Source organism: Halichondria panicea, chromosome 4 (assembly GCF_963675165.1).
Source record: "Halichondria panicea chromosome 4, odHalPani1.1, whole genome shotgun sequence".
Taxonomy (NCBI): domain Eukaryota; kingdom Metazoa; phylum Porifera; class Demospongiae; order Suberitida; family Halichondriidae; genus Halichondria; species Halichondria panicea.
The window spans coordinates 7,625,583-7,645,945 of record NC_087380.1 but is presented as its reverse complement, the minus strand read 5'-3'; the positions used below and the strand labels follow the sequence as shown (position 1 = coordinate 7,645,945).

Below are 20,363 nucleotides of genomic sequence, written 5' to 3'. Positions count from 1 at the left end.
GTGTACCGGGTGCAGCCTGCCGCCTGTACTGTATGCGATATGCAGCCGGGCGGTCTGGCCAACCGCTTTGTTTTTTACTTCTTGAAGATTAAGAAAAATCTTCAATGTGTGTACACGTACATATGTATACACATGAGATACGAAACCAATACTTCAGTTCAATCATAGTTCTACAAAACCAAAACTACAATTTCACATTATGCTAGCTGCTAGCTAGAAAAATTGTTCATTTTGTTCAGTTTATTTGACGAGAGTGTAGCTCTGGCCGAGGGGAATTCCCCTACGAGGATTATACGTCTCTTCCTTGGTCACCATGGTGATACAGTCGATGATGGGACACACACTCAGGCACAGGGTACACCCAGTGCAATCAGACGTGACCGTTGGGAGATGGGAATCGGGGTCAAAGGTTATTGCCTGATAGCCGGAATCGTTACAGACCATGTAGCATTTCCCACAGTTGATGCACATGTCTTCGTCGATAACGGCAACCACTTGTTGAGTGTTGTCCAGGTCGTTGTAGGTTCCGATACGAGGGAGAGCGAGTCCCACTTGGTCCTGTGAGGGTGTGTGTGTGTGGGCGGGAGTGAGGGTGTGGGCATGTTTGGGGGGATAGTGTGGCTATGAATAATCAAGTGTGGGACACATGACTACCTAGTTACCTTATGTATCAAGGAAGGAGCTCATTCAGATGGTATGCAATTTTGAAACAGGCCATAATTTATCATTTTCGAACCCATAAACAGCCGGAAATTGATTTTAAGGCACATCTTAACGAGCTCATTGTAAGCTTTCAGAAAATCACGTTAGTGGACCAACGGAACTAAATGTTCAAAGATGCTTCATTAATGGTTCCTTTGCAAGTACAGCTCAGAGCATGCAGCTATCACAGCACACTAGTGTGCTGTGTGTACACACACACAGCACACTAGTGCTCTGTGTGTGCAACACTAGAGTAGAGAGAGTTGTTACCTTGAGTGATGATACTGGTTTGCTGATCTCGTAGGGTGGGCGGTGTACCTCAGCCACGCCCTCATCCAGAGGCTCCACCCCTTTCTTGTACTCGGCAATACGACGCTCCTTCTCAGCGAGGTATGGCCCAAACTCAGGCAGGGCCTGCACGGGGAAATAAACAAGAGTACATTTGAGTGGGAACACAAGGACAATTAGTCACCAGCATTTACATTGTATGACAAACAAGACCTCAATATAACAAAGGACCTAAGGTTTTTCACTATTTTTACTTTTACACGTACACTTGTACAGAAGCATGTACTCAATATACACAATTAAAAAGGCTCTTTCAACTTAATCCACCCACCTTTCCGATCACTTGCTTGAGTTTGGGAGTGATGATTTTCCCCTTCTGATGTTTGGCTGTGGGGGGGCACTGTCCATCCCAGCTGTCCAGCTCAGAGACCCCCTGCAGATACAGCAATGTCTTGAGGCCGTTGATGTAGTCATCCACTAGTGTGAAGTCTTGGTTGTGGACAGCACTGCACACCTGAAGGGCGGGGGGGTATGGGAATCAAAGAACGAACAGTAGTTTAAGTATGTGAGCTGAAATTTAATAATTATAAGAGTGGTAGCAGTTGCTAAGAATCATGCAATGATTATAGGGGAAAACACTTAAGTCATAATTACAAGCTAACCATATCACCGTTCTCACCTGTACTACACTAGCTCCGCAGTGAAGGAACTGAAGTGCAGACTCAGCAGAATCCACTCCACCAGCAGCTAATATTGGGAACCCAGGGAGAGAGTTGCCGATGGACGAGACATCCCGCAATGCGATTGGACGGACAGCGTTCCCAGACACGCCCCCATAGGTTGTATTAGCCTCCTTACCAACGGATGGCCAGGCCTTTGCGTTGGCCTTGAGACCCATGAGACCGGACACTGTGTTGATGGCCGTCACACCATCCGCTCCTCCTATGTGTGGGTGTGTGTGTGAGGGGGCGGGATGTGAGTGTGTGGGTGTGTGTGTGAGGGGGAGGGGTGTGAGTGTGTGAGGGGAGAAACTTTAAGTGAATGAATGCTCAGTTTTTATTAACGTGGAAGACTTGGATACAAAGCAATCCTTGCTCTACATACTATAGTTATCATACAGATACTAAATTTAGTGAACTTTCCAAGCTGCTCAAGATACAGGCTCTCGGTTAGTCTAATGGTATGTATGAGGTACTGACCTTCCTTAGCAGCTTTGGCAATGTCGACAATCTCAGTGATGTTAGGAGTCATCTTGGCAAAGAATGGGATCTTGACAGCTGCCCTCACCCAGCGACATATGTCACGCACCAGGTTAGGTTTCTACAGCAGCGAGTAAAAGTCATTTGTAAGTCAGAAATTATAAGAACAAGCCCTTTTTGCACAGGATAGACTATACACATTCCCAGGACATACTCATGCATTAGAAATATTTCTAGAGTATTAATTTTTATACCTACCTGCCCACAGGCTAGTCCCATGCCTCTCTCCCCCATGCCGTGGGGACAGGAGAGGTTCAGTTCCAGAGCATCTGCTCCAGCCTCTTCCGCCATCTTGCACAGCTGGGTCCAATCATCCTCAGAGTAACCACACATTAGACTGGCTATCACAATCTGAGGAGGAGGGCATATTCACACGAGTGTAGATAGCGGGGATTACAATCTGTATATACAATAAAAAAGCATGACTTAAAAAAAACACCCACTTATAGCCCAAGCTATTTTTCAGAAAATGGATAATTTAGGTTCGAAATAAATCACTGATCTATAATTATTGTATGTATAACAACACTCACTGTGGCCCTACCTACCTTGGAGGGGAAATCCCTCTTGAGCTCGCTCACACTCTGCAGCCAATAGGCAGCAGTCTTCTCACTGATAAGCTCTATGTTGAGGAACGAGCTCTGCCCCGGTCCAAAGTTGTGGCCGGAGGTGGTACCACGCACGATACGGGGGGACACGTTGGTCACTATGTCCTGTATTATAATTGAGAAAATGATAGTGAAAAAAAAGCTTAGAGAGAGGCCTTTCAGATTATGTATATGAAAGTCTATTTTAGGCCTGTTCTTGACAAAATACGGTAAATGAGAAATTATGGCCCATTACAAATTTGGGATTGAGCATACTATCTGAAAGAGCTCCTTCTAAGCTTTCAGCAAGAGTGCATGAATGCTTTCAGAAAATTGTTGTTATTGAACCACCAGAACTCTAGTTACAGAGACATGCATAATAGTTTTAACAGCTAGCGCTGGCACATAGTGTTTACACACACCTTGTCTAGACCAAATGTCTTGGTAACAGCAAAGCTCCAGCCAGCCTCGAAGGCACGTCGTATCATGGCTGAGCTGGTAGTGGGCGTGGCAGAGGCGAGGCCAAATGGGTTCTCAAACTTCAGTCCACAGACCTCGATGCTGAGGTCAACAAGGTCAACCGGAGTGAAGAACTTGGGCAGCTGTGGCACTGGGGACACGTAGAGTCCATGCAGGGACTGGAGGAATAAAGAACAATATGACAACAGGCACCATGTACATACTGCATAAGCTTATCAACTACGTTAGGATCTGTATTGTTCTTAGTTCATTCTCACCGTTAATTCGTAACAAAAGCACAAGATTTTTGGAGCGTTTTCATGGCTGGTATAACTATGCAGGTATATAACTAATACCACCTACTAGAACCACACCCACTAGACCACACCCACTAGGACCCCACCTGAAGGTATTGATGCAAGTACCAGGCAGCTTGCTTGCCATCATTGACTGACTCCACAGTGGTGTTGGCAAACCCAGCCAGATCACCACCACAATACACCCCCTCGATACTCGTTGCCATGGTTTCAACGTCCACCTCCGGGAGCCCCCACTTGTTGAGCTTGACAGGAGAGAGGGCGTCAATCACTGTGTGTGGGCGTGTGTGTGTGTGTGTGTGGGGGGGGGGGGAGCTTAAATTTACGTTTATTGGAAGATATCTAGAAACAACCAATAGTCTTAGAAATTGCTCAATATTTGGTATTAGTTAAGAAGGACGTATATAGGCCACACCCACCAGAGTTATCGTTGAGACCGGATCCGAATGCAGAGATGATGTAGTTAGTCTTCAGTCTCAACGTCTGTTCCTCGTCCTCCACCCACACACCCTCGTCATTCTGGAGGGGGTGGGGTCAAGGTGCAGTCAAATTCAAGTATCAAGTAGTGATACAAATGCAATATAACTTTATGTGCAGTGAATAATTATTTAGTAACCCTCTGAATCAGAGGAAAATAATAATATGACGTTTCTATAGCAAGAGTGTTCACTTTTAGAGGTTGTAATTGTACCATCACCACACCTGAAATGTCCTACAGAACTCGATGGCTGAGATCTTCCCGTCAGCTTTACGTATGACCTTCCTCGGGGACAGGAACGGCATGAACTCACACATCTCCTCACGGGCTAGTTCCATCTACAGGTCAATCATTATTATTTTTAAAATCTGACTACTACTCTAAACGATTCAGGGGACTCAGCGTTTTGAAGCATTTTGAACGGCCATAATTTTAGTTCCGTTGGTCCAATAACGTTAATTTTATCATTTTCTGAAAGCTTAGAGAAAGGCCTTTCAGATGATGTGTTAAAACCAAAAGTCTATTTTCAGCCTGTTTTTGCAATGAGCTATATAATATAGCCCATGGTCTTTTTCCGAAAATGGGAAATTTTGACTTGTTCCAAATTTGGGATTTGAACATACCATCTGGAAGAGCTCCTTCTAAGCTTTCAGAAAATCATAAAAATTAATCGTTGAATTTGGACCGTCAGAACTCTATTTACAGAGCCAACTCTAGTACTTTCAAAATGAAGGGGACCTAGTGTTAAATAGAGCATCCTCTGAACAGCCAAGGAACCAACTTGTAATATCACATTTTCTATTTTCAGGTCATATATAATGTCACATGATTCATGCTCAGGTCATATGACCACCCACCTCCTCGGGCACTGCTCGTATGTTAGTGAATCCTTTCCTGAAGACAATGAACACTTTCTTAGAGCCACAGCGCAGGGCAGAGGTGGCACAGTCGAAGGCAGTGTCTCCAGCTCCCAACACAACACATGTCCCCGGCAGACTGGGGAGAGTGCTCTTACAGGAGCACATGCCTGAGGGGAGGGGAGGGGGGAGTACAACTCTTAGTCTGTAGAGCTATTTGTGTCTAAATCTGACGAATATAAAATGCACATGAAGCAAAATGAAACATTCAACTTAGCTATAGATATAATAATATTACTATTACACATGCTAGGGTTCCATAAAGCAGAAATTTAGAGGTATAAAAACTGTGTACCTGGCTTGCTGGCAGAGGCTACCATGGGAAGGAAGTCCTTGGATGTATAGAACCCATTCTCCATACTCAGGTTCTGGAACATGGGAATCAGTTTTGAATCAGGCAGTCCCATTCCAAGGAACACGGACTCATAACCTTCTTTCAGTAGACCTTGTACAGTGAGACCACCGTCCCCTCCCAGGCCACGCCCAGTTACAACCTGTGAGCATAAATTATTATTAATACTGTACATGATATTGTACACATTGCCACACTGCAACCCCCCACACTGCACCCCCCCCCACATTGCAACCCTCACACTGCAACCCCCACACTGCACCCCCCCACATTGCAACCCTCACACTCCAACCCCCACACTGCACCCCCCCCACACTGCACCCCCCCACATTGCAACTCTCACACTGCAACCCCTCACATTGCACCCCCCCACATTGCAACCCTCACACTGCAACCCCCCACACTGCACCCCCCCACATTGCAACCCTCACACTGCAACCCCATACCTTCACTCCAAGGTCCTTCACGAGCTCCAGTTCAAATGATACCACGTCGTAGGGCAGGCGGAACTGGGGGATCTCAGACGAGCTGTGGGGGGTAACGTCATCACATGTCACACACCCTCACACACGCCCACACACCTGAGTCCTCCGATGTAGTCGTACTTCTCAAAGATGGTGAGATTCTGATATCCTAGACGAGCCAGGAATGAAGCACAGCTGATGGAGGCAGGACCACACCCAACCAACGCTACCTGAGGGGGGGGAGCAATCATACCAACCTAATAAATGATATTATTATTGCTACTTGGGAAGCATTGCTATAGATAATTGTAATATCTGTTTAGTACGGTGCATAAGTGAGGTGCACCTTTGCCAGGTAGCTCTCAGGGAGGTCACTAATGGAGGGCAGAGAGGGATCACGAATCTGAGGAATCTTCATATCCTTGAACACCTGTTGTGCGTCATAAGCAAATAATTGAGCAATACTATATTATTATACAACTTTACTAGAGACTAGAGAGCTGCCTCCATTGTTAGTGAGAGGTTGTCCCACTATCATTGCATCAATAGGAAAAGAATGCTCAAACTACTTCACACACTATTGAAATACATAAAGTCATTTGCCTGAGGGTTCACGACCCCCTCACCTCAGTAGCGAACTGTTGCAGTCCCCCGATATTGATAGGCCCCTCCTCCGAGGCAAACAGGTTACACCCTCCCACGCAAAGGTCAGAGGTCGGACAGACCATGCCACAAGTGAGTCCCAGTGGATTGTCAGAGAATATAGCCTTCGCAGCACCGTAGTAGTTCTGAGGGGGTGGGGTGAAAATATAGTCTAAAAAGTGACAAATTAGGGCCCCCACAAAACTATAGATTTCATTTTTTCGGTTTGGAGATTCTTTCAGTTGCCATAACTTGAATTTAATGAAACCATTTCAACGATTTTATGATTTTCAGAAAAATACCTTTCAAATGGTGTCATCAAAGTTGAGATAAAAGTATTTGCCAATTTGGCGATACCATGGATAATAAATAGCCCATGGTCCGAGGCCGAAAAATGACAAATTAGGGCACGGACAAGATTTTGGATTGAAACACATCATTTGAAAGATCTCTTTCAGCTGCTATAACTTGAATTCTGTGGATCCAATGTCAAAAATTTTATGATTTTCTGAAAGCTTAGAAAAAGACCTTTCAAATGGTGTCATCAAAGTTGATATTTGAGAGATAAAAGTATTTGCCAATTTGGTGATACCATGGATTATATATAGCCCATGGTCCGAGGCCGAAAAATGTCAAATTTAGGCTCCGAAGAAGTTTTGGATTGAAACACATCATTTGAAAGGTCTCTTTCTAAGCTTTCAGAAAATTATAGTATTTTTGACATTGGATGAACGGTACTCAAGTTAATGGCTGTTGAAAGGTGTTCCCCCTCCACAATTTAATCAATGGTTTGGGGACTCTTTCAGCTGCTATAACTTGAATTCTGTGGATCCAATGTCAAAAATTTTATGATTTTCTGAAAGCTTAGAAAAAGACCTTTCAAATGGTGTCATCAAACTTCGTATTTGAGAGATAAAAGTATTTGCCAATTTGGCGATACCATGGATTACTTTGAAAAAATTAGAGTGTTCAAGGCAGGCTATCGCCTGAATACATTAGCATGGAATAATGGAAGAGGACCTCGGTCCTATTTTGTTGGTTTCTAGGGCCGAAGTAATGATTAAGAGGGACAGTTGGGGGCATTCGTATTTAATTGTCAGAGGTGAAATTCTTGGATTTATGAAAGACGAACTAGTGCGAAAGCATTTGCCAAGGATGTTTTCATTAATCAAGAACGAAAGTTAGGGGTTCGAAGACGATCAGATACCGTCGTAGTCCTAACCATAAACTATGCCGACTAGGGATCGGTGGATGTTAATGTTTGACTCCATCGGCACCTTATGAGAAATCAAAGTCTTTGGGTTCCGGGGGGAGTATGGTCGCAAGGCTGAAACTTAAAGGAATTGACGGAAGGGCACCACCAGGAGTGGAGCCTGCGGCTTAATTTGACTCAACACGGGGAAACTCACCAGGTCCAGACATAGTAAGGATTGACAGATTGAGAGCTCTTTCTTGATTCTATGGGTGGTGGTGCATGGCCGTTCTTAGTTGGTGGAGTGATTTGTCTGGTTAATTCCGATAACGAACGAGACCTTAACCTAGCCCATGGTCCGAGGCCGAAAAATGTCAAATTTAGGCTCCGAAGGAGTTTTGGATTGAAACACATCATTTGAAAGGTCTCCTTCTAAGCTTTCAGAAAATTATAGTATTTTTGACATTGGATGAACGGTACTCAAGTTAATGGCTGTTGAAAGATGTTCCCCCTCCACAATTTAATCAATGGTTCGGGGACTCTTTCAGCTGCTATAACTTGAATTCTGTGGATCCAATGTCAAAAATTTTATGATTTTCTGAAAGCTTAGAAAGAGACCTTTCAAATGGTGTCATCAAAGTTGATATTTGAGAGATAAAAGAATTTGCCAATTTGGCGATACCATGGATAATAAATAGCCCATGGTCCGAGGCCGAAAAATGACAAATTAGGGCACGGACAAAATTTTGGATTGAGATCTCTTTCTAAGCTTTCAGAAATTTTTGGCATTGGATCAACAATACTAAAGTTATGGCTGTTGAAAGATATTATTTAACGCTGTGGGGTGAAGCAGGTACGCACACATGTATGTCATTCAATGCACCAGCTGTCACAATTAATTGAGTATAGACAATGAATACAATGAGAGAAAAGTCAGTCAAAACCTGCTAGTGTAGTTCTTTCTTGAGAAACAACTAATTCTTCACCGCTTCAAAAGAAACTCTACTAAAAATCTACTAACTTTCTTATCACACACCTTGTTTGAGATGCAGGTGATGAAGTACTTGATGTCAAGTTGAGTAGGGCAGCTCTTCTGACAGGGGGCGTCGGCACACTTGAGACAACGCCCCGCCTCCTTGAGAGCAGCTCTCTCACTCAGTGTAGTGTGCTTGATGTCATCAAAGTTGTGCTCTTTGGTTGTAGCACATGACTGCATATAATGGTAAATAATGATACAATAGACATTACAATGAGAAGAATAGACATAGTACTAATTATACATTGTACTACCAAGGGTGTATAAAAGAAGAGAGGGCATGCAACTCCTATATGAGCAGAGTTCAAACGTGGGCGGTTGAATGTGCATGACTGTGCATGAAATGAAACTTCTATTTTTAGCACTTCATGCAAATGCACACATTCCTCCGCCCACGTTTGAACTCTGCTAGCTACGTGTACTGATAGTGGAGTTGCATGCCCTCTCTTCTTTTATACGCCCTTGGTACTACACATTACACAAATATTCTGACTCTTCAATTTTCTGCTGTCCATAATTTAGTGTACTGCAACAAAAATCATGTATACACGTGCATGAGGAAATAATGATTATAATTATATCCCATAGTTAATAATAGTGGGTGGATCACTTTAACAGCATGATTATAAATAAACCGTTCCTTACAGAGCATGACTTGTCCTTGTTCCTTCTCCAGTACTTGCGAGCTTGCTTTGTCTTGTTAGTGGAGACCAGGCTGGCATGGTTAGTCACACGAGGGTTCAGGGCAAGCAGACTCTGTGAGGTATAGCATGCACTCATTGCAACCAGTGCATTGGACCACTGCACTATACCTACCTCTATATCTGGTGTATCTTTAGATACATATATGTGGGTCATTCTGAGAGGGCGAGCTGGACAAGCTGGAGGATCTAGGAGTACGAGTGGGCAGAGTAGCTATGAAACTGTAGGAAGGTCAGACCTACCACGCCCACCTTTCTAAAGAACAACAAAAGCTGCATGAAGCATGCGGTCACGTGATGCTGAGGGAGTGGCTGGATGGGATAGAAAAGGGGGTGGATCTTGTAGCTTTTTGCAACCTGCAAACAGGCCATGAATATCATTAGCCCATTGATGTTGCAGGCACACAAGGGAACACACAAAGGTATGTTTTACTCCTGCAAGACTGTTCAATAAGATAAACTGCCCTTTCAGTACTGCTAGCGCTTGCTATAGCTACCAATTTATTTTACTGTTAAAAATTTATTTGCTGCAGTTTGCTAGCATGGCTTCAATACCTTACCCACCCTGGAGTGCTCCAAGTACCCTGGAAAGAGAGAGAGAGAGCAAGCCCAAATGGAAACAAGCAATCATGAAGCCGTGGATTAGGAGAAAAAAGGAGAAGGACAGAACGCCGTCACCAGTTGGAAAGCCTTCTATTAAAGATTGTTACAATAACATGAATCCATTCGCTCCACGTCCAATTCCATTCGGTGCATTTAATGGTCCATTTTCTGGAAATCCCATTTCTCACCTTGCAAACTACACACCTGGAGCGCAGATGCGACCACAAACTGACCCCCCCTCTTCGTCAGAGGATGATCACACGAGAGGTGGATTTGACCCCGATGCTCTTGTAGGCAAGACCAATCGTCCTTCACTAGCCAACGTGTTTCCAATGTACAATAGCCCCCAACTGAAGCCAAAGAATCCCCCCATCATTTCCATATCACCTCCACCCCTAAGCCCTCGTAGACACTCTATACCTGTCACCCGTGCTCAAGCAAGTTCCTCCTATCTCAGTCCGGAGCTGCCACGAAGACCATTGCGAACATCAGAACCTTCTAACCCGTCCAGCGATCCACGGTCCAATCGAAGAGAAAGAAGAGCTGTTGCGATAAGACAACTCCCTGTCTTGCCTAACCTCCATCATGCACCTGTAACAAACATATACAGTTCTCCGTATAAGCAACCAGAGCACCTGGCCGGGGGGATGAGCACTAGTTTCTCGTTTCCACCGTGGCAGCAGCCTCATGAGCAGCTGCAAGAATTGCAGGAAGAGCTGGAGGAAGACGATGTTGACGGGAGTGAGGAGCCATACAGCCATGAGAGATGGTTGAGGGAGCAGAGTTACATAACCAATGAACAAAGAGTTAGACTGGAGGGATTCAACCAACAACCGTATGGTGTGCGTGCAGAGAAAATTAGGGAGCCTATTATTAAAGGAAGTGGTGGGTTGACTAAAGAACAGAAAAAGAGTAAGAAGAAGAAACAAAATCAAGTTACTGAGGATGGTGACGGTAAAGACATCAGAGGATTTGATTCATTTATGATGTACTGAGATTGCGTGCATATACACTTTATTTTCCCCCAACCATGCCATGTTTACTGTACCTTTATAATTATAATTATACACATCATTAGTGTTAATTTCATGTTCAACATGTAAGAAGGTTAAAAATGAAGAATAATGATGCCGTGTAAAATAAAATTGTTGCTATGATTTGTCAGACTCGGATGATGAGGTACTAGAAGCTGGTCTCTTTCTACGTGACTTATGAGATGATGACAATGAGTCTGTTTTATGCTTTCTTTTGTGTTTGTGAGATTTTTTGGTCTTTTTACTGTGTTTTCGTTTCTTGGTTGGAGGAGGTGAACAGCTACTCTCTCTTTTGACTCTTTTCCTCTTCGATTTCTTTTTCTTCGTAGAAGTGGGTGTGGCCTCTGCCGCCTCATTACTGGAGGAGACAAATTCTTCAGGATGTTGTTCCTTGTACCCAGAATGACCCCACCTATAGTGTAAGGAAAGAAAAGTTAGTTCAGAATTCTGAGCAATATAAATTATATTAAAATTAATAACTGCTGCCCAAATAATAAACTAATACAAACAACGCAATGGCATGTACCGGTATGGATCACGCTCCTCGGCCTTTACGAGTTGCCTAGTCCAGTGGTATGGAGAATGGGAATCAGACTCTGCTCGAGGAGGATCTGATTCACAGCGCTCACCACTTGACCCCATATCACTCACCAAATGACCTCTACGACAAAGAAAACAAAAACACATACCGGCTGTATTCATCCAAATCATAAAAGGTCCGTCATTTATACAGTTACAAGCGTTAGACTAAAGTTCCTCTGAAAATGGACAGTTCAATATCTCCTAACCTTACTAGAGGCAGCCTCCTCCTGGCAGCTCTCTCACTCCAGCCGGGGAGGATGTCTTCCCTGGATAGCTCCAACTTTCTCTGATTCCACATCGTTCTCTCCTCACGAATCTGAGGGAAACCATCAATCAGTATTACTATCATACGCCTCAGAGTGTACCTCTATAATGTACTTACTTTGTTGTGTGTGGTAGCATGTCTAATGTAGTTGGAAAGAAGGCTTTTACCGGCTGAGCTTCTCTCCATAATTATTGGTGTCTGTATGGCTGGTAATGATCATCAAAGGCCTTTTGGGGGGGCGTGAATAGGTATGACATTGAGGGCGTCTGTGTATTCGAGTAACTTGTGGAGGTAAGGGCGGCGTAAATTTGAGCAATCCCTGCCCTGGAGACCACTATTATATCTCTAAGAAGTGGGCGTATCTCAGCTGCAGCTTAGCTTAGCTCTCTGTTCCCTTCGCAAAGACCCAGATAGCCTGTACGGTACGGGTACTTGGTAGCTGCAGCCATGGCTGACAAAGGAGTTCCCTCACAGCTCTCCCAACTGGCCAAGGATTCAAGCCTTTTCTCAACAGCAAGCTTCCACGAGCACATGAAAAAGAAAGACACGTCCAGCAGAAGTGTTTTGGCTCTAGGACAGGAACCAGACAATGCCCCTAAGAGAAGACCAAGACATGTCTACGAGAATACCTACAAAACAGAACCAGAGAGAAAATTCCAAGCCAGCAAAGTGAAAGCAATTATTGAAGACGTTTTGGAGAAAAATCTCAAAGATGAGAAATACGATCCGAAGTCATGCCGTCAATTGGTCAAGACACTCAGTGAGATTGTCAAAGGAAGAGTTAAAGACCTCGACTACAAACGATACAAGATAATGACTATGGTGAGCATTGGACAAGTGAATGAGCAGGGCTTTAGGATGGGAAGTCGTTGTTGCTGGGATGCCAAATGGGACACTTTCGCTACTGCAAACTTTACCAACAAAACTCTGTTTGCAATCGCCACTGTCTGGGGAGTTTATTATGAGTAGCTGTGTGGGGGGTTTATTATGAGTAGCTCCTTTACTTACTTCATTTATTGTACCTCGTATTCACAATTAATTGTCAAAGTTGTTGCACAACGAATAATTAAAATTAAAAACTGATGACAATCCAGTGCAATGTACATACTGTGTAATACAAGTGAAGCATGGCACTAAAAAGTATCATCCAATAATGAGGGCATCTAGTGCTGCCTCTTATTAGCGCTACATAGCGCGCTACTCTCTCAATGGCTTCTTCTTTTCCTCCAGTAATTCCAATGTCCATTTCAAGTCTGATAATATCTGCAACGATGTATAAATAGGAATGCATAAATCATACGCTTACTTCTTGATCAGAAGGTAGCAAATGGATGGCCTTCTGGAAACTCTCACAAGCCTGTATATAATTACACTTACAAACATGTTCATGAATTGTGTACATATTATTATTTATACCATTTCCAGCTCTCCTATTCCTAGCTGAGCTCTCCCCAGTGTCTGTCTGGCAGTGGCCCACTGTGGCTCTAACTGCACCGCTCTCTTTGCACACTGTACAGCAGGAAACAACTCTCCTAGTTCAAGTAGAGCCTGTGTATGAATACAAGTGTAGACACACACACCTTTCTTAATCATGAGGGACATATACCTGTGATTTCATTTCATAAATAGCCGCAACACCAGGCGTGAGCTGAATGGCCTCGTCCCAGTACTTTATTGCTTCCCAATACCTCTCACTCTCTGCCAGTGCAGCTCCCTCCTTTAGCAATTGTTTGCTCTTCACTGAATCATCCTCCAGACTAGACAAGCAGAGACGCTTTGTAGGGCACAACCGATCCAACACATTAAGTTCTGCTTCATCTTCGGCTTCTTCTGAAAATGCAATGGCAGAAGTTGTACTGAGCTTGGACTTTCTCTTCCAGCTGAAAGACGTCATTCTATTAGAGGCAACCAGTGACTTCTTAGGACATTTGTGGACATTGTGAAGTTAGTTATCCAATAGAAACAAAGGCATCTTTGCAGCTCACTGTAATCGGTAAAGATCCTCGAAGGAAAACACACAACAGTCCTACCCTTTTTCATTTTAGAATTTGGTGATCTTTACCAAATTCGAGTCTTTGTCTATTAAAAAAGGCACATCAAGTGAGTCTAGTCCTCAGTGATGGTACGAGTAGCTTTCATCCACCCTGATCTTGGCATTGGAGGAGCAGAGAGGCTGATTGTGGACGCTGCCCTGGCTCTCAAATCAAAAGGCCACTATGTTGAGATGTTCACTTCTCATCATGACCCCAATCACTGCTTCTCTGAAACTAGAGATGGAACTCTGAAAGTTACATGTGCAGGTGACTGGCTACCAAGGTCTTGTTGTAACAAGGGCTATGCATTGTGGGCCTACATTCGGATGGTGTACACAGCACTCTATCTTGTCTACTGTATGGTGTTGGGCCAAGATTGTTTCGATGTAATTATTTGCGATCAAATCTCTGCTTGTATTCCAGTACTGCGTTTGAGCCGAGCCAAAATCTTGTTTTATTGTCATTTTCCCGATCAACTTTTGACTCAACGAAAGAACTGGTTGAAGAAAGTTTATCGATGGCCGATTGATAAATGGGAAGAATGGACAACAGGTCTAGCTCATCAGATACTCGTGAACAGCAACTTCACTGCTGGCATTTTCCATCGGACCTTCAAATCACTGGCAAGTATTCGACCTACTGTGCTACACCCATCACTAAACTTTTCTGCATTCGACGTATCCCCTGCTGGTGAACTCAAAGATACGATCCCAAGCTCTGTGAAATGTCTGTTCCTATCAATCAACCGTTTTGAGCGAAAAAAGAACCTTTCTCTGGCCATAGAAGCATTTGCCAAAACTCTAGAAGGCCTGGATCCATCTGAAAAGAAAGAGGTCCACCTTGCAATGGCGGGAGGTTATGACGAAAGAGTGATGGAAAATAAAGAACATTATTTGGAGCTACGAAAACTTGTTGAAACTCACAAACTAGGTGACAATGTTACGTTTATTCGCTCGTTTACTGACCAGCAAAAGATTGATCTACTTGATGGTTGCAGAGCCCTTATTTACACACCGTCTAACGAGCACTTTGGGATCTGCCCTCTGGAGGGTATGTATCTAAGAAGGCCTGTCATTGCTGTCAACACTGGGGGGCCGCTGGAAACTGTGATTGATGGAACTACGGGTTTTTTGTGTGATGCTATTCCCGAGGCTTTTGCTGAGAAGATGGCGTATGTGTACCGTAGTCCAGAGGATAGTGCGAAGATGGGCGAGAATGGAAGAGATCATGTGATTGCTAATTTCTCATTTGGAGCTTTTACTGAGAAACTGAATAGCATTGTAGAGACTCTATTGTGAATGTACTGTATAATCTGCTGTTTACAGTGATCTAGTTGACATGTGTATTAAATACTGATTATTATTATATTGAAGTTACAGTATAATTATACTCCAAAAATAAATTGATAAATCTATAAATGACAGATTGTTACTTTGGTCTACCATAAGGAGCTGTTGCAGTCTGTATGCCTTGTTTCAAATCAGTTCTCACAGCACTTGGCATTCTCCCGCCCACTCCTCTAGCCAGTGTCGCCATCTTCCCGGGTGATTGCTGAGGGAGTGGTCTCCTCATCGCCATAGGAGGTGGCAGTCCTGTACCATGGAGGTACACACTCACTAGTTTCTTAGTCTCAGCTGAACTTGTCTGAGCAGTACCTGCGTGTGGAGAATGTGTGAACAACTTTACGAGCACAGTGCAGTGAGCTAAACTGAGGACACTTGCACAGTATATAATTATAGTTTAAGTGTTACAATAATCAGCCAAGGAATAAAATGTACAGGTCTAATCAGAAATAGATATGTATAAGGTACAAAGGTACTGCACAGTTGAATGGACAGACCTTTCTTTGATTTCTGATCATCAATAACTTCTCTAAGCTCTACAATTTTCTCAAGAGAGCTTGATAATAGTTTGTTGAAATTCTGGATCTTATTCCTGACATTAGGTTCTTCCTCTTTTGCTTTCGATGCTAATTTGTTCTGTTTGGCCTCCAAGTCCAGGTCCAGTTTGGTACGCAGGTAGTTAGGTACTGTGTGTGGGGGGGGGTGGGTAGTGTGAGGTGTGTGTGTGTGTATGAGGTGTGTGTGGGGGAGGGTAGTGTGAGGTGTGTGTGTGTGTATGAGGTGTGTGGGGGAGGTAGTGTGAGGTGTGTGTGTGTGTGAGGTATGTGTGAGGTATGTGTGGGGGAGAGTAGTGTGAAGTGTGTGTGTGTGTGTGTATGAGGTGTGTGTGGGGGAGGGTAGTGTGAGGTGTGTGTGTGTGTGTATGAGGTGTATGTGGGGGAGGGTAGTGTGAGGTGTGTGTGTGTGTGGGGGAGAGTAGTGTGAAGTGTGTGTGTGTGTATGAGGTGTGTGTGGGGGAGGGTAGTGTGAGGTGTGTGTGTGTGTGTATGAGGTGTATGTGGGGGAGGGTAGTGTGAGGTGTGTGTGTGTGTGGGGGAGAGTAGTGTGAAGTGTGTGTGTGTGTGTGAGGTGTGTGTGGGGGAGGGTAGTGTGAGGTGTGTGTGTGTGTGTGTGTGTGTATGAGGTGTGTGTGGGGGAGGGTAGTGTGAGGTGTGTGTGTGTGTGAGGTGTGTGTGGGGGTGAGGTGTGTGTGTGTGTGAGGTGTGTGTGGGGGAGAGTAGTGTGAGGTGTGTGTGTGTGTGTGATTGAACTCATAGCCTGAACACATACCTACTTCATGATGCAGGGTGGGCATGAGGTGTGTGTGGGGGAGGGTAGTGTGAGGTGTGTGTGTGTGTGAGGTATGTGTGGGGGAGGGTAGTGTGAGGTGTGTGTGTGTGTGAGGTATGTGTGGGGGAGGGTAGTGTGAGGTGTGTGTGTGTGTGTGATTGAACTCGTAGCCTGAACACATACCTACTTCATGATGTAGGGTGGGCACTCTTCCCTCAGTGTGCCTCTGCAGATTGTAAACACATAATTCCATTAAAATTTACTGACATTAATAGTATTACTTCTAGTTCTGGGTCCCTGTCACTAGAGACCTCGAGGGGTAGCAGCACTCGAGTGTGTAGAGGGGGCATCTTTTCACTGCAGAGCTGCTTCATGAGTACACTGGTGTGGCCTGACACTGACGCAAAGCTGTCCAGAACACTAGGCCTGAATGTGGGGCCAGGGGGGTACAAGATGTCATCTTATCACTCAGTGAAGTGTGCTGTACATGCCACACTTTTACTATTCCACTGGCATACACCATGCATGCACATAAACGGCCCATTTAGGATCAAACGTACAGTACACACAATACGTATTAAATGAAGGACACATTATTATTAAGTTACGATAGCATGCAGACCATGTCTAACCATGTGAGTAGTTCATGCTCCATCTTGCCTACAAAGTTGGAGAGTGCCTCTTTGACCCCTGTGACCTTTGCATGAACTGACGCCAGCGCAACCTCCACATCTTTGTCACTCTACAGTTAGATACAAATGATATGATACAGCACATGTGATGTGTACAGTGGTTTACTGCTATTACAATGGACTTACACCGACAGCATCTTGTCCAGAGGAGCTCTGACTCATCGTGGGGTGTGTAGAAAGAAAAAACCTTTACTGAACTTAAGCCTCGATATTATCCGCGGCTATAAATATCTAATTTAGCCACCACAGAATGCTTTTCGAAGGCGTCTGTAATTAAAGCTAATCAGCGTCTTAGTTTCGAGGGAAATATGTTCGTTAAAAAAAGCCGTTTTTTTCCCTCTGTACTGTTCATTAATCACCTTGGAAACCAACTCGTGAAAAAAGGTTTTTCTTTCTCTGCCCACGGTCCAGCAATGGCTCAGAAGAACTATGGTGGAGCCCCCTTTGGCACTCAGACTGCAAGGTTATTATATCTCCATAAAACAATTATTTCGTCATATAATTATAATACTTCACGTCCTCCGTCCAATCAGATTTGACGTATCAGGGGTCCATCCTCAGAGCAAAATGCCCGGGACATACACGCAGGTCTCCTACTGCAAGAAAGCCACTGCCATTGAGGTACACATTGCTAACGATGAAAAATTAGCATCAATAATTACCTTCCGATTGCATAAACATGTAGCTACATATTATTATTGTAACACACACACTCACACGCACACACACACACACACACACACGCACACGCACACACACACACACACACACACACACACACACACACACACAGTGTAAGTTGCGGGGGCCTGGGACTTACAGTATTGAGACTGGCTGCTTCACTCATAGAGCCATGGAGAATAAGATGAAGGGGCCGAACTGGGAGAGGGCTCAGGACGTCTCCAAGCTGGCCTCCATACCACACGTGCTCTACAAGAATCAATGGGAGCACAAGAGAGAACTAGTAAGTGTCTGTGTGAGCTAGACCATTCTACGGTTATAATTAGTAGCTAGACATGCGCAATCATGTACCATAACTTTTATAGTCCAATTTCAAATGTAAATTCTGTAGATTATCACGGCAATTTTACGTACCAAAAAAGTGGGTCTTGCCCAAAATCGGCCGTTTTATAGCGAGATGTTTCACCGTGTGATTAGGTTAGAGCAAAGCATGTAGCAGCTAGTGAAGTACGCACAGTAAAGTACACCATCCTCCTATATGTTCCCTGTACAGACTGAGCTGTTGGGCCCGGGCAAATACATGATCAAGGACTTTATGGAGGAGATGAACTATAAACCTTGTAGCAGTCGCGGGGTGTGTCAGTCAGGAGAGTCTCGCCTCATCAAGGAGAACAAGTCCCACACATCACTACCAGGACCAGGTGCTGTGTAGCAATAAATACTCTGCTTGTTGAGCATAATTATATAAGTGTACAGAACCTTTATGTTGTTTTTGGCTATCCATTCCTTGGACTAGCTGTGACTCTACTGTTATTGTAAATTGTAAATATTTACGTCTATTGACTAGTCATCACAGATTCTATACACCCCCTATGAAGTGTACCCTCCTTCCCTCCCATGCACAGGCACGTACGGTAAAGGGGGAGTACCGTGGGCAGGCCTGGAAGACAAACGCAAACAGTCGGCCAGTACAGTGGGCATGCTTGATGCTGGGGGCTCAAAGCTCTCCTCACAGGTCACTGGTAGCAACCTAGCCCCAGGACAGTACAAGTGCAATAGCTCCATTGACTCTGTACTTAACAAGACCACAGGTATAAGAGGACCTTATGATCTGTACACTGGAGATAGGTACAAGGTCACCAAGAGAGTGGTGAGTCTGTGCTTGTGATGTGATGTTTCAATATTTCAATGCTCATTTTTATCAGGTACAAACGAGGCATTTGGCACCTGGGAAATATGATTTGAAAATGTTTACAGATGATCTAAAAGGTATAGCCACACCACACATACACACACACACACACACCTACTCCCACCCACACACCCCACACACACTCCACAGACCACCACCACAAAAAACACGGCAAATTCTCCACCCTGCCGCAATGTCCTGATCCACCCACCCAGCGAATATACTTCAGCACACTCAATCAATGTCCGAGAAAAAAGGTGCCAGAAATGTCCAATGTGGCAAGTGTGATAATTTGTTGCATGTTTCAGGGTGAGCCTGGACCAGGTGACTACGAGATGAGGCGGAGGAGATGCAAGAGTGCCCCTGGTCGTTACCCCTTTAGCTCATCCACTCAAAGACAACAAAGCCACTTCGCTGGCAGTATGGTGAGTAAGAGACTAGTATATGATGATGTATATACAGGGTCCTGGAAGTAGAATGAACAGTATAAACTACTGTAGAATGGAAACACAAAGAATGTGTGTAGAATGGAAGTAAAACATGAAATGTATTATTCAAATGTTATCCGACTCCTCGCTCAGAACCCGGTTGGAGCTGGTCAGTACGACATCAATCGCTGCCATGAGAATAGACATGTCAATGCCAACATGAGTGTGTTTGTGTCTGGGACTCCCAGACTCCCTAGGCAAGGGAACTCTTCAAGAGAACTGTTACTTAATGAAAGGCTACACCCCAAAGCTGTGGTGGTACCCAAAGCTGTTGTGGTACCACCACTGAACGATAAACCAATTATAGTCGTATCTAGCTGAGCAGTCACATGCAATCATGTATGTATGTATTATTATGTCTGTGTTGTACGTGAGAACTATTCTATTAATAAATTGTTATTACTGTGATCATGTGAATGACAGTTAACTAGGGGGGGGGTTGTAGTTGAACATCTTTCAACAGCTACATTTTTAATACCGTTGATCCAATGTCAACAATTTTATGATTTTCTGAAAGCGACCTTTCATATTAGGTGTTTAAATTCAAAATTTCATCAGGGCCATAATTTGTCATTTTTCGGCCTTGGACCATGGGCTATTTATCCATGGTACGGCCAAATTGGTAAATACTTTTATCTCTCAAATATCAACTTTGATGACACTATTTGTTTTTCTAAGCTTTCAGAAAACCATAAAATCGTTGAAATTGGATCCACGGAATTCAAGT

At 44.1% G+C, this 20,363-nt stretch overlaps 8 protein-coding genes across 8 annotated transcripts; 4 read left to right on the top strand and 4 right to left on the bottom strand.

The window, feature by feature from the left end:
* Positions 1-138: 138 nt before the first annotated feature.
* LOC135335527 (dihydropyrimidine dehydrogenase [NADP(+)]-like) lies at positions 139-9,652 on the bottom strand. The gene is made up of 20 exons (XM_064531055.1): positions 9,510-9,652; positions 9,339-9,449; positions 8,694-8,867; positions 6,450-6,611; positions 6,170-6,253; positions 5,941-6,053; positions 5,806-5,887; positions 5,303-5,501; positions 4,948-5,117; positions 4,315-4,428; positions 4,032-4,131; positions 3,699-3,883; positions 3,259-3,474; positions 2,798-2,962; positions 2,448-2,600; positions 2,190-2,310; positions 1,670-1,932; positions 1,322-1,504; positions 973-1,116; positions 139-558 (listed from the first exon to the last, which is right to left on the bottom strand). Exons 1-20 carry the CDS (start codon positions 9,549-9,551, stop codon positions 241-243), a joined length of 3,099 nt encoding a protein of 1,032 aa, XP_064387125.1. The 5' UTR covers positions 9,552-9,652; the 3' UTR covers positions 139-240.
* Positions 9,653-9,661: 9 nt separating this feature from the next.
* Positions 9,662-11,142, top strand: LOC135335535 (uncharacterized). Its single transcript, XM_064531065.1, has 2 exons — positions 9,662-9,816; positions 9,928-11,142. The coding sequence occupies exon 2, from the start codon at positions 9,937-9,939 to the stop codon at positions 10,990-10,992; it is 1,056 nt and encodes a 351-aa protein (XP_064387135.1). The 5' UTR covers positions 9,662-9,816; positions 9,928-9,936; the 3' UTR covers positions 10,993-11,142.
* Positions 11,067-12,113, bottom strand: LOC135335537 (uncharacterized protein NKAPD1-like). Its single transcript, XM_064531068.1, has 4 exons — positions 11,996-12,113; positions 11,820-11,929; positions 11,558-11,692; positions 11,067-11,443 (listed from the first exon to the last, which is right to left on the bottom strand). The coding sequence occupies exons 1-4, from the start codon at positions 12,062-12,064 to the stop codon at positions 11,149-11,151; spliced, it is 609 nt and encodes a 202-aa protein (XP_064387138.1). The 5' UTR covers positions 12,065-12,113; the 3' UTR covers positions 11,067-11,148.
* Positions 12,114-12,201: 88 nt separating this feature from the next.
* LOC135335539 (dynein light chain Tctex-type 5-like) lies at positions 12,202-12,967 on the top strand. Its single transcript, XM_064531070.1, has one exon. The coding sequence runs from the start codon at positions 12,326-12,328 to the stop codon at positions 12,845-12,847; it is 522 nt and encodes a 173-aa protein (XP_064387140.1). The 5' UTR covers positions 12,202-12,325; the 3' UTR covers positions 12,848-12,967.
* On the bottom strand, positions 12,902-13,876 carry LOC135335538 (tetratricopeptide repeat protein 33-like). Its single transcript, XM_064531069.1, has 4 exons — positions 13,485-13,876; positions 13,295-13,426; positions 13,185-13,235; positions 12,902-13,141 (listed from the first exon to the last, which is right to left on the bottom strand). Exons 1-4 carry the CDS (start codon positions 13,770-13,772, stop codon positions 13,076-13,078), a joined length of 537 nt encoding a protein of 178 aa, XP_064387139.1. The 5' UTR covers positions 13,773-13,876; the 3' UTR covers positions 12,902-13,075.
* Positions 13,877-13,934: 58 nt separating this feature from the next.
* On the top strand, positions 13,935-15,284 carry LOC135335531 (alpha-1,3/1,6-mannosyltransferase ALG2-like). Its single transcript, XM_064531060.1, has one exon. The coding sequence runs from the start codon at positions 13,998-14,000 to the stop codon at positions 15,207-15,209; it is 1,212 nt and encodes a 403-aa protein (XP_064387130.1). The 5' UTR covers positions 13,935-13,997; the 3' UTR covers positions 15,210-15,284.
* On the bottom strand, positions 15,257-17,553 carry LOC135335536 (mediator of RNA polymerase II transcription subunit 8-like). Its single transcript, XM_064531066.1, has 6 exons — positions 17,402-17,553; positions 17,216-17,325; positions 16,865-17,009; positions 16,767-16,809; positions 15,752-15,940; positions 15,257-15,566 (listed from the first exon to the last, which is right to left on the bottom strand). Exons 1-6 carry the CDS (start codon positions 17,435-17,437, stop codon positions 15,340-15,342), a joined length of 750 nt encoding a protein of 249 aa, XP_064387136.1. The 5' UTR covers positions 17,438-17,553; the 3' UTR covers positions 15,257-15,339.
* A 38-nt stretch (positions 17,554-17,591) lies between these two features.
* On the top strand, positions 17,592-20,044 carry LOC135335530 (ciliary microtubule-associated protein 2-like). Its single transcript, XM_064531058.1, has 9 exons — positions 17,592-17,738; positions 17,809-17,896; positions 18,069-18,239; positions 18,510-18,657; positions 18,862-19,106; positions 19,162-19,225; positions 19,299-19,405; positions 19,457-19,573; positions 19,730-20,044. The coding sequence occupies exons 1-9, from the start codon at positions 17,689-17,691 to the stop codon at positions 19,955-19,957; spliced, it is 1,218 nt and encodes a 405-aa protein (XP_064387128.1). The 5' UTR covers positions 17,592-17,688; the 3' UTR covers positions 19,958-20,044.
* Positions 20,045-20,363: the final 319 nt, after the last annotated feature.

Bases quoted from the DNA above. Each gene is read 5' to 3' on its own strand.
- LOC135335531 (XM_064531060.1), top strand. From the start codon at position 13,998: ATGGTACGAGTAGCTTTCATCCACCCTGATCTTGGCATTGGAGGAGCA.
- LOC135335527 (XM_064531055.1), bottom strand. From the start codon at position 9,551: ATGACCCACATATATGTATCTAAAGATACACCAGATATAGAG. The intron at 1,505-1,669 runs GTGAGAACGGTG...CCCGCCCTTCAG, and splicing joins GCGGAGCTAGTGTAGTACAG to GTGTGCAGTGCTGTCCACAA. The intron at 1,117-1,321 runs GTGGGTGGATTA...TTCCCCGTGCAG, and splicing joins TCAAGCAAGTGATCGGAAAG to GCCCTGCCTGAGTTTGGGCC.
- LOC135335535 (XM_064531065.1), top strand. From the start codon at position 9,937: ATGGCTTCAATACCTTACCCACCCTGGAGTGCTCCAAGTACCCTGGAA.
- LOC135335537 (XM_064531068.1), bottom strand. From the start codon at position 12,064: ATGGAGAGAAGCTCAGCCGGTAAAAGCCTTCTTTCCAACTACATTAGA. The intron at 11,693-11,819 runs GTTAGGAGATAT...TCTTTGTCGTAG, and splicing joins AGGAGGCTGCCTCTAGTAAG to AGGTCATTTGGTGAGTGATA. The intron at 11,444-11,557 runs GTACATGCCATT...CTTACACTATAG, and splicing joins GAGGAGCGTGATCCATACCG to GTGGGGTCATTCTGGGTACA.
- LOC135335538 (XM_064531069.1), bottom strand. From the start codon at position 13,772: ATGACGTCTTTCAGCTGGAAGAGAAAGTCCAAGCTCAGTACAACTTCT. The intron at 13,427-13,484 runs GTATATGTCCCT...ATTCATACACAG, and splicing joins TTTATGAAATGAAATCACAG to GCTCTACTTGAACTAGGAGA. The intron at 13,142-13,184 runs GTAAGCGTATGA...ACATCGTTGCAG, and splicing joins TGCTACCTTCTGATCAAGAA to ATATTATCAGACTTGAAATG.
- LOC135335539 (XM_064531070.1), top strand. From the start codon at position 12,326: ATGGCTGACAAAGGAGTTCCCTCACAGCTCTCCCAACTGGCCAAGGAT.
- LOC135335530 (XM_064531058.1), top strand. From the start codon at position 17,689: ATGGCTCAGAAGAACTATGGTGGAGCCCCCTTTGGCACTCAGACTGCA. The intron at 17,739-17,808 runs GTTATTATATCT...CCGTCCAATCAG, and splicing joins TTTGGCACTCAGACTGCAAG to ATTTGACGTATCAGGGGTCC. The intron at 17,897-18,068 runs GTACACATTGCT...ACACACACACAG, and splicing joins AGAAAGCCACTGCCATTGAG to TGTAAGTTGCGGGGGCCTGG.
- LOC135335536 (XM_064531066.1), bottom strand. From the start codon at position 17,437: ATGAGTCAGAGCTCCTCTGGACAAGATGCTGTCGGT. The intron at 16,810-16,864 runs GTAATACTATTA...TACAATCTGCAG, and splicing joins ACAGGGACCCAGAACTAGAA to AGGCACACTGAGGGAAGAGT. The intron at 15,567-15,751 runs GTCTGTCCATTC...CTCCACACGCAG, and splicing joins TGATCAGAAATCAAAGAAAG to GTACTGCTCAGACAAGTTCA.